Genomic DNA, 11,627 nt, shown 5'->3' with positions numbered 1-11,627 from the left:
TCTCCTGGAGTGCAGCCGGCAGATGTGAAGGAAGTTGTTGAGAAAGGTGTACAGACTCTTGTGATTGGCCGAGGGATGAGTGAGGCCTTGAAGGTAGGTGTTGGTATGCACAACATTCCGGAAGACAGGTGGGGATCTCTTGGACCTTTGTCTTATAGATTTGTCCTTCTTCGGAGGTCATCTCTATGTATCATATATCCTCATTTTGCTGACCCAGGATAGCAATGGCTGCCATACATTGCTCTGCCTCATCAGCATTGGGGTCTCTAGTCTACCTAAAACTGAGACAGTGTCATTTCAACTATTTCTCAGAAATGCCTCAACCCATGAATCTCTCAAGTTCTGTAAGTATCACTATTTGGTTCTTTATGTTTTAATACTACTTTATATCCTCATAGTATATTTTATAGTACTTCTAATTTTTCTTTTCTTGGACATATTTATGTTGTTTTCCCCTTCAGAAAAAAATTAATTTTTTTTCATTTTTAAAAAATATAGATAGGGTCTCACTGCGTTGCCCAGGCTGGTCTTGAACTCCTGAGCTCAAATCATCTCCCGCTTCGGTTTCCCAAAGTGCTAGGACTACAGGTGTGAGCTACCACATCTGGCCTATTTTTTAATTTTCTTACAGAAATAATACATGCTCATTGTAAAAGATTTAAAAATTCAATGAAGAAATGTAGAAGTAAAAAAGTGAGATTCCCTTCCCAATGTTCCAATTTGGTGTATATTTCTCCAGTCTTCTCTGAATGCATCTGCAAATATGTATACACTTACACACATAGATATACGTTTATATACTTATAACCATTTTACATAAATAGGTCAATGCTATATGTATTCTGTAACTTCTTCCCCCACTTATATTACTATATTATGGATAGTCTTCCACATAGAAGCCTACTTCATTCTTTGCTTTGCAGATGTCCTACAATACTGTTCCTTACTGATGAAGGTGCCTATTATATCTAGGACTTTATATATATAGGGCACCTTCATCAGTAGGGCTCAAGCAATCCTCCCATCTTGGCCTCCTGAAGTGCTGGGATTAAAGGCTTGAGCCACCATGCCTGGCCTATTTATATTTTTAAAATTTAAACTAGTTTTTTTCCCCCATTACAATAATTCCTATCTGAAAGGCTACTGTTATAAATCTCAAATATATAGAAAATATAGGGCATATTAAAAAATATTTCACTTGAGTTCTTTCTGAGACAGTCTAATTAAAATCTATTTTTAAAAAATATTCAGGACAAGCCAGAGTTGAAAAAAAATCATCTAATAATAGCTGCCACTATTAAGAATATCTTTTATATAAATTCATTTACAAATATTTATTAAGCATTTTCTATGGGTAAGGCACTATTCTAGGCACTGGGGACAGTGCAGTAAGACAAACAAGGTTCATGTCTCTCATGGATGATTAAAAAAACTAGACTACTTTAGATAATAAATGCAGTGACAACATGGTGACTTATGCAGGGCTACTATGCGGCGGTCAAGAAACATTTGAGCTGCAGTGTACATAATGAATCAATTTCATCCTCACACCAACTCTGTGATGTAAGCACTATTATACCTTTTTTACAAAGGAAGAAACTGGGGCTGGGAGACTTTAAAGAGCTGGCCTAACATTTCTTGGTTAATATATGGCAAAGAAGAAATTTAGACTCAGTTTATTCTAACTCTAACATTTATGGCGTTTGTGCACCAAGGTAGATGTTTCACATATCCTTAGCTCAGCTAGTTGTCATACCAACCCTGTGAGCTAGGTGTTAATGTCCCTAAGTTACAGACATGTAAACAAAGACTCAGAGAATTTAATTTACTTACCCAAGGTTACAGTGCTAGTAAGGACGTAAATCCAAGGCTAACTGCAAATTCCATGTTGTTTCATTTCCATTTCACTTGAGCTTTATGCATGGGTATCATGCTACCTCTGTCAAAGAGACATCTTTGTCTCACTGGGGTTCACTGCCAAATTTTCGATTGGTGATACACTGAGTGATCATGAAGTTGTCACTGTCTAATTCTGTAGAGTACACTTGCCTCACGGCAGGAAAGGAAGCCCTGGGGGCTTTCTTTCCCCCTACTTACTCATCTCTTTTCCTCCTTCCCAGGTTCCTTCATCAACTGTGGAGTACCTCAAGAAACATGGCATTGATGTGCGGGTCCTCCAGACAGAGCAGGCAGTGAAGGAGTATAATGCCTTGGTTGCCCAAGGGGTCAGGGTGGGAGGTGTCTTCCATTCCACCTGCTGATGAGGCCTTAAGAGGCGAATAAATCACTAAGCACCTGTGCCTGTGACTGTGACTTACCATTCTCCAAATCAGCGTCCCCTAAGCATTTTTGGACACCTGCTCATAGATGCAGGGATGACCAAGACAAGGTCCCTGTCCTTGGGGGTGCTAAAAGAAAAAAAGAGGAGACAGAAGTTTAATATTGTAGTGAATGAACTGAGGGAACATTTGAGTAACAGCAACAGTAGAAGGAGTATGCCCTGGGATTGGTTCTAGACAGGCTGTTTTACTAACCAACCCTGAGACTAGAGCTTCAAATTTCAACTATAGGCCAGGTTGTCACTGTGGCTCACACCTGTAATCCCAGCACTTTGGTGGGAGGCCAAGGTGGGCGGATCACTTGAGGTCAGGGGTTCAACACCAACCTAGCCAACATGGTGAAACCCCATCTCTATTAAAACTACAAAAAGTAGCTGAGAGTGGTGGTACGTGCCTATAATCCCAGCTATTTAGGAGGCTAAAGCAGGAGGAACACTTGAACCCGGGAGGTAGAAGTTGTGGTGAGCTGAGATGGAGCCACTGCACTCCAACCTGGGTGACAGTGCGAGACTCCATCTCAAAAAAGAAAAAAATCAACTATAAAATGTTGGGGCTGGACTAGATGCCCTTTAAAGGTTCCTGCTGGCTCAGATAGTCTTTGTTCTATTAAATACTCAGGTGGGCTTTGTAAAGCCTTAGAATAGACTGAGAGAACTACAAGTTATCAGCATCACCTTATTTTTAATTTTTTTTTTCTTTTTAAATAACTATGGGCTTTGGTGTCAAATAGCCTTGACTTTGAACTGTAGCTCACTGCCACTCACTGGTTGGGTATTTGTTTTATTTCTCAGTTTTACTGTTCTCATCTCTCAGATCAGGATAACATTAACAGTACCTGGAGTCATTGTAGGTATTAAATGAGGCAATTCATAGAAAGTATTCAGTATTAACTCACTGCCTAGCATGTAGAAAAGACTCAATACATTAAACCACTGTTGTCCTTATCTTTCTATCAATGGGGATACTGTGTAAAGCCAACTAGTTTCATTTTATGATTCTTAATATAGCAGCTTATTATTTCATAGAGTCATAGAATGTTGGAGCCCAAAGGAACTATCTCACTCATTTGTTCAGTAATTCTCCTTCATAGCCATTCACAGACAGCCTATTACTAATTTTCTTATGACCACTTATTGGGCCCTGGGGGAATAAGTAGGAATGTTACAATTCCTGCCCTTAGGAATTATGTTGTATGAGAGACGGACAAGTAAACAAAAATGATACAATGTTAATATTACAATAGTTACTAGGTCCAGTGGTGGCACAAAGAAAAGACTAATTTATCCTACTAGGACTTAAGGAAAACTAGGGAAGATAACACTAAGGAGATGATATTTAAGCTGAGTCTTTAAAAATGCAACGTTCATTAATTCATTGAAAAAACATTTACTTGGCAGCTCTTTTTCCTAGACATTTACTAGGCATGGTATTTATCAGAGCCATAACTGATTGCTCCACCCCAGCCATCACTGGAGCAGCAGCACTGGAAAGGTGATTTTTGCTTCACACGATCCTGCCACCTGACTACATAGTTAGGCTTCTCACTTACAGGGACCAATCCATAGACTGGACAGCAACTTAAGATGTAGCTTGGCAAGAAAAGCTGAAGCAGTGTGGAAAGTGAAGGGATTTATTTTTTTCCAAGTTTACCAAGCAAGTAAGTGGCAGAGCTAGGATTAGAACCTAGCACTATGTCATCTTTTTTATGGCATACACCTCCTTACTCCCTAGAAGCCCATGAGAGTGAGCACTTCACAGACCCGACACCCAGCACTGAAGTCTTGGAAGGTTCTGCTTGGTGCCCTTTCCGCAGCCCTTTCATCTGTCAGATGACAGATCTTTCTAGATCTGTTCCCTTGGCTGATAAAGCCAGCCCTCTGTATAGCTAAGAAGGATGTTTGATGAAATTCAGACTGTTTCTCTAGTGATGCAGTCCTTTTTTTTTTTTTTTTTTTTTTTTTTGGTCAACTGTGAGACAGGTCCAGTGGGTGTTGAATTCAGTGTGGGTGTAATAATTATTCCTAAGTGAGTTGTCGCCAATAAAGAGAACTTAGTATAAACTTCTTAGAGATAGAAGTATCTATCAGTGACATTATTAAACTTTTAAGAAAACCTGCTAATACATAGCTCCTACTTTTTTGAACCTGGTACACATGGTCAATGATGGAAATATGTAGAGTTTGAAGAGAAGCTGTTTTTCCACATGACGCTGTACTTAGTCCTGTGTCTTAATCAATTAAAGCCTCTCAGTCAGTTTGTAGGTAGCACAGCCCTCAAGCTGCCCACTCTTAATTTCTTCTAGCCTGAGTGGTTAAGACAAGAAGTTGGCAATGTGCTAGGTGTGTACCTTTCTTCTCCATAATTGTGTTTGCTGAGTTCAGTCATCTCAAAGCAAATATAAAGTCCTTTCAGAAACCTGAATCTCAGAAGCTTGCTTTTGCAGCATGCCATGGTACTATATTTACTCTGGATTCACAGAATCATTCTTCCCTTGCTGAGTATGTGCCAGGAGTTGTGCTGGGGATACAGCACAGACATTCTTACAGTCCAGGTACAGTTGGAAGAAATAAGACGTACACATACAGTGAGGATGTAGAAGTTGCAAATTGGCACGAATCTATCTGGAGACATGTTTTGTTTGACTCAGTAATTTTAACATTTACTTTAGTTACCAAGGTTTATTCATTTTCTTTCATGAAAATGAAGATTTCTAGCTGTTTTGAAAGAATGGGAAGAACTGACACGACGAGAACAACACTTACAAATTAAAATAACTGAGTACAATGGAATAGCACTGCCTTCTCCAACAGATAGTGTGCTCTCTGATTCTTCAATTGCTATTATCTTGTAGGCCACTTTATTCCTTTACTTTTCCTGCCTACCTTTCTTAAGGAGTTTGCATTTGTGAACCTGCAACGCAATATTAGTAAATACTATACTATGTGTGAAGAATATAGTATAGGAGGCTGTGGGAACATAGAGGAAATGTTCCAAGCCCATAAGAGACACAGATATGTTCTAGAACAAGGCCCAGTCCTGAAGAATGGAAGGAAAGGAACCATAGGAGATAGTCTGAGGACCACCTTCCAAGGCTCAGCAGGTCCAAAGGCCTAGAGGTGACAGAAAAACACTACAGGTAATTCTGTTCAGGTGGAATAGTAGAGAGACAGTTTGGGACAGGGAGTATGCAGCTGGAGACAAAGCAGAGGCATGAAGAGCCTTCAGGACAGGGGTTTTGACTTTATCCTGGGATGAGTAGTGATCCACTGAAAAAGCCTGAGCAGGGGAATTGGTGTGGTCAGATCGGCTCATCCAGAGGCTAATGCCATAGTTGAGGAGGGTTGATGGTGGCTGTATCAGCATAGAAGCAGTATAAGAAGAAGACTAAGAAATATGAAGGAAGAGGAATCTAAAGGACTTGATGGCTACTTTTGTATGAGGGATGAGGAAGGAATCCAATGTGACAAACAGGTTTCTGGCTCTGACTGCTGGGTGCCTGCTAGACCACTTAGCATGAGTAGTGACCCAATGAAAGGGTCTGAGCAGGGGAATGCTAGACCACTTACTAAGAACAACAGACTCCTGTGATGAAAGTCACCTGGGGAAGGAACAGGAGGCCTGGGTTCTAGCCTCAGCTTCACCACTAACTCAGTCTCTCTGGGCCTGCGTATTCATTTGTAAATGAAGGTGCCACACTGAAGTGCCCTTTATGCCCCCTTCCAAGCCTTTATAAAAAGATCATTTTTTCCCACTTCAGTGAAAAAGTGCAGAATCAGATACAGAAAAACTAAAATTCTCCTATTCCCCAGAACCTGAAAATTCAGGGTAAAAGCAATTTTTAAAGTTGAGCGCAACCCCAATACAATACTTGAATTCCTTAGCAACAACCTTTTCAGGAGCTTGTTCAACCTCGGCTCAAACACATCTATCCTGGATAATTCTACATACCCTAGCACAGCCTGTTCAAGTCTTATACAGCTTTAGAAAATGTTTTCTGCTACTCAGCCAAAGGTAGACTAAGTTCATGTCTACCTTTGGTGGAAAAAGTGCTACATTTTGCATTTTTCTTTTTTTTTCCCCCTTAGTCTTCAGAACAGGAATACATTTTGCCTTTTTAAGACAGGATCAAGTCCTGGCTTTATCCCTTAGGAGACACCATCTCAAAGCCTGTTTCCTTACATGGAAAATAAGGGCTAACTTGGAGGATTTTTATAAAAAGGGGTACTTACCTGAAAAATATCCAGCATATTCTTCCCTTAGAAGGCTTTCTATAATTACAGCACGATGGGCTCAGGCAGCAGCCATGGTTCTTCATGTTTTTGTCTAGGCTCCAACCCAGCAACTGTCATCAAGTGTTCATGTCAGGGCTGTGGTACAATTACACTTCAGAGGTGCAAAAACAGGTGAGCATACTAGAAAAACTCAGCTTCCTGGAGCTAATCATTCTTTTCCTAGTTCCTCTTTAGCACCCATGACCTCCTGGAAATAGACTGCTTGGGTTCAGATCCCAGATCTGTCATTTACTAGTTGTGTGACCTAGGACAAGTTACTTATTTCTCTCAACTGCCTTATTTATAAAATGAAAATAACAATACCTAGAGAGTTAATTAATTCATGTAAAGAGCTTACAACACTGCCAGGTACATGTAAGTACATTAAACCAAAAGTCAAAACATGCTTGAATTTAAATTCCAGCTCCACGTCTAATTGTATTATCTTGGCCAGGCGTGATGGCTCATGCCTGTAATCTAAGCACTTTGGAGGCCAAGGCAGGCAGATCACCTGAGGTTGGGAGTTCAAGACCAGCCTGACCAATATGGTGAAACCCCGTCTTAAAAAATAATAAATAAATAAATAAATAATTGTATTATCTTGCTATTATTTTTATAAGCTTGTCAAGTGCTAAATATGATCCAGACTGGCTGCAGGTTCAGATTCTACCAATCGTTATTTAATCCATCCTATACAACAACCACTGAGGTCTAATTATCTGTTTCACAGATGAGGAAACTGAGTCTAAGAGAGCTGATGATTTGAAGGCCTTTTCCCATATACTTCCCCTGAGGTGGTATAGCTTAGACCTTTGGGATCTTCTTGGATGTGAATGAATACAGGCTTTACTATTTATAGTTTTCCCACCAGTGACTTAGTCTCTAAGCCTCATTTGGCTATCGTGAAGATTAAATGACAGGTAAAGTACATAGTACAGGCAGTGCCAAAGATTAAACTCTCTGGAGCACTGACTTATTATATCACACCTGGAATTTTTTTTTTTTTTTTTTAAACAGAGATGTGGTCTCACTATGTTGCCCAGGGTGGTCTTGAACTCCTGGGCTCAAGCAATCCTCCTGCCTCATGTAATCCCAAAGTGCTGGGATTACAGGTATGAGCCACAGCCCCCATACCTCTACCTAAACTTTAACTCACATGCAGCAACGTGTCAGAGATAGTGCATGACTTTATTTCTTGTACTGGATCCCTATTTCCCATAGTCCTGATTTCTTTTCTAAAATATAGCTCTTCTATATTATTTTTTTAAAGCCATAGAGGTCTTAAGAATATAGCCAGGCATGGTGGCCAGCACCTGTAATCCCAGCTACTCAGGAGGCTGAGGCAAAAGAATCACTTGAACCCAGGAGGCAGAGGTTGCAGTGAGCCGAGATAGTACCATTGGACTCCAGCTCAGGCAACAGTGCGAGACTCTTGACTTTAAAAAAAAAAAAAAAAAAAAAGGTCTTAAGACAGGCAAGATCAAGAATTGCCTTGAAAGATGGACATGATTCATTCTCCAGCTATTCAGTCAGTCCTTGGCCCAGCTACTGCCTGCGTGAGGGAAGAGGCTTCTTAGCAAGATACCGCATGTTTAAGGTCCTTCAGCAACTTATCAATGGTAAAAAAGTACAGCTGTTAAATCTGCTTTGGAGGTGCCCTAACACACCATCACTTTAAGAAATAAGACTATAGCTCAAATAACCAGTTATCAGGAGGCAGCTGGATCTTTGTGTTTCACACCTGAGGAATAGCATGTAAGCATGTGGTATAAAAGCTAAAGCTATAGCCACATACATTTCTTTATAGACCAGGAACTAGAACAGCTTGGTGTTTTCTCAACTTTATTATGGAGCGGGGAGGGGAAGTAGACTTGAAGGTTTTTTTTATTTTTTAATGCAAAAACAATTTATCCTGTGTTTGATACCAGATGAGACTGTAAGGGTCACATACTCCTTACGCCTACACATCGATCCCAGGTGAAGTGCTTCAGGTTTGGCTCATTCTGACACCAAAGAAATGGCCCTCTGGGCCAAGGTTGGAAAGACTGCTTTTGCCTCAGCGCCGTGCAGGTTTGGGCATTATATAAACTTTTACAGGCTTGCTGAAGGGAATGGTGCCCTCGATGCTGGTTTCCACCTGGGGCGATACCTCACCACCCTCCATCCAGGGGCATTTTGGAATGCGAGCACTGGAGTTGTAGGACAGCAGCAGCCTCACTTCTACCTGACACGGCTCTGAAAAAAAGACAAAAGAAATCCTCTATGACTTGGCAACTGCTAAGAATGAGGATGAAATGTGAAGTTATAGAAACATCAAAATGGAAGCAGTAGGGAAAACATTTCTTCATCCATCCAGATCCCTCCCCTTACCCTCACCAAACAAAACACTTTCTCAGGCAAAATCCTGGGGGGCTGACACTGAGCTTGTAGATGTGATGCTACTCCGTCACCTCCTCCTCGGGCTCACTGTGGCGCAGAGCCATAGCTGCTGAGACAACTGGAGAGCAAGCTAAAAACCCTTCTAGGAAGATTAATTACTTCATGAACTGCTTTATGAACTGGGTTCAAATTCTTATGCAGGTGTGGATTTGGGTGGTCTCAGAACCTTTGAGAGTCTCAAGACTTCCAGCCTCAGGACAGAGGGTCAGCAGGTGCATGCTGCTTATTCTCATACCCAAGTAGGCTCTTCCTGTGCAGTTTGATATCAAGCCTCACGGCTGCATGTACCACAGACAACACTTTATTAGTGGAGAGGAAGCCTTTGAATAGCAAACAGTTCACCAAAAATTTCTGGCCAATGAACAGGAACATGTTTCAGGGACCTAAAATCATGTCCGAAAACATTTCATTCTTTCATTACATTATATTACAACATAACATAATCATATAGTGTCTGTATGTGGCAGGTCCTGGCAAGAATAAATAAGAACTCTCCTCAAGTTGACGGCTATTTGGTTGAGGAAACAGACAGTTGCAATGGAATACAGTATAAGAAGTACTGAGGAGGGAGTGCAAGAAGGTTTTGGAATAGACTATCCACTCTATGCCAAGCACATAACCCCAAAAGTTCTTATCCTGCTACATTATGAAACAAATACTGTCACAATCTTGGCAAAAGTCCCAAGACTCAGAGAGGTTCTCAGAGACTGCTCAAATCCACACCTGGGTAAGAATTTGAGCCCAGTTCATAAACTGAAACAGTTACTCTTTCTATTAACCACATGCTTCTATAAAGAAGGGGAAGATAATTTCAGAAAAATGTAAGGGCAAGTGCAAAGGCCAGGAACAGAGTGAGGTTGAGATGTCTCCTTAATTTGGTGTAACCAGAGCAAAAGGTATAAGTGTGGAAGATGATCCCAACGCTAAGAAGTTCAGAGGGTAGAAATGAGGGCTAGATGGATCTAAATTAATAAGGGCAGAGACTCCAGGACTTCTCAGTGCCTCCCCAGACCTCTTCCTGGTTACATCCAGACTTCTCTCTATGGGTCAGAGAAGAGACTGGATTGCTGTCCTCCAGAAAGGGAAAGACATACAGTCAGAGCAATCCAGAGGCCAAGAGCAATCCAAGACCAGAGCAATCCAGTGTACCTCAAATTTCAGCATGAGATCTAAGTGCAGCCTCAGCCATCAGCAAGTACCAGCCATGTGGTAAGCACACACTCACCTGACAACATGAGGGCCATGCAGCAGCCTTGAGTGTAACTGTCATGAAACTAACACTGTTCTCTGATACCAGGCTCCAGATGAATCTCCCACTCAGGGTGGAATCGAGATAGGTACCCATATCTGCTTTCCTGCCACACTCTCCCATTCAGTCCCAGGTGGCAGAACACAACCACAGCCCCAGTTCACAGAGCACTTTCAAAAAGCCAAATCTTGGTAAGAACCAGGCACAGTGGCTCAAGCCTATAATCCCAACTCTTTGTGAGGCCAGTGCAGGACAACTGCTTGATCTCAGGAGTTTGAAACTAGCCTGGGCAACATAGTAAGACCCCATTTCTATAAAAATAAATAAATAAATTAGACAGGCACATAGTCTCCGTTATTAGGGGGGCTGAGGCGGGAGGACCACTTGAGCCCGAGAGGAGTGCACCACTGCACTCCAGCCTGGGCAACAGAGGAAGACCCTGTCTCAAAAAAACACCAAATAAATCCTGTTAAGGTCAGAGGGAGCTGACGTCGGACTCAGCCCTACAGGATCATTTTGCATTCCCTTACCAACATTTGATAAGAGTGGCAATCCAAGGCAATGCCTTAGGAGGAAAGCAGAGTAGAGAGAAAATGAGAGGGAGGGGAACTTGCGAGAAAGAGACAAGATCATCTAGGATAACCCATACACCTTATAGAATATATTTCCAGGAGTTTTACATTCTTATTCTCATCTTAAAGACAATGAGACAGACAGGTAAAATAACTTTCTCAGGATTACACAGCAAAGGAGGCAGAATTTGAAATATGGTCTGTGACTCAGCTCCCTACGTGGCAGCATCCTGCCTCCCAGAGGAGAGGTCCTTCCCTGCTGGGGAGCTGCTCAGGGACTGAAGGAGCTCCCTAAAAACTCCAGGCCCCATCTCTTGGATGAAGAGAAAGAAAGTGCAAGCTTATTTACAATGAGACACACTGCACTTGAGTGTCCCAAACTGGAAGGGAGGTAGCACAGTAAGGGAAGGCTGAGTGCCAGCTTCAGCACTATCACTGATCAGCTACATGGGCCTCCATTTATGTATCTGTAAAATGAAGAAGAGAATACTAATTCCCACTGCAGAGTTGGTGTAAAGATTAAATGAATTTTTATTGCACATTTAAAACCTTGTATTCAATTTTCATTATTTGTTGAGTGTCTACTACACGTCAGGCACTACAGACATAGGCTACTGAAGCACTGGAGATACAGAGGCAAAGACAAGCAGGTTCCCTGCTCTATAGGAGCCTACGTCCTACTGGGAAAGTCAGTAAATAATTAAATGTGAAAACACATCTGACACCAATAAGTGCTACACATAAAGAATTAAAACAG

General features: G+C 41.5%; 2 protein-coding genes across 2 annotated transcripts in view; one reads left to right on the top strand and one right to left on the bottom strand.

Annotated features, from left to right (window-relative positions):
- Nucleotides 1-2,307, top strand: part of AAMDC (adipogenesis associated Mth938 domain containing) — a 49,363-nt gene extending 47,056 nt beyond the window's left edge. The window contains exons 4-5 of the mRNA XM_017518686.2: nucleotides 1-93; nucleotides 2,121-2,307. Coding sequence (XP_017374175.1) covers nucleotides 1-93; nucleotides 2,121-2,261 — 234 coding nt within the window. The 3' untranslated portion in view covers nucleotides 2,262-2,307. The remainder of the gene's footprint in view (nucleotides 94-2,120) is intronic.
- A 6,128-nt stretch (nucleotides 2,308-8,435) lies between these two features.
- The window catches only part of INTS4 (integrator complex subunit 4), a 127,479-nt gene continuing 124,287 nt past the window's right edge, over nucleotides 8,436-11,627 (bottom strand). The window contains exon 22 of the mRNA XM_037734977.1: nucleotides 8,436-8,845. Coding sequence (XP_037590905.1) covers nucleotides 8,667-8,845 — 179 coding nt within the window. The 3' untranslated portion in view covers nucleotides 8,436-8,666. The remainder of the gene's footprint in view (nucleotides 8,846-11,627) is intronic.

Source organism: Cebus imitator, unplaced genomic scaffold (assembly GCF_001604975.1).
Source record: "Cebus imitator isolate Cc_AM_T3 unplaced genomic scaffold, Cebus_imitator-1.0 Scaffold698, whole genome shotgun sequence".
Taxonomy (NCBI): Eukaryota; Metazoa; Chordata; class Mammalia; order Primates; family Cebidae; genus Cebus; species Cebus imitator.
The sequence above is the reverse complement of the archived record's forward strand: the minus strand, read 5'-3'. Positions and strand labels throughout refer to the sequence as shown.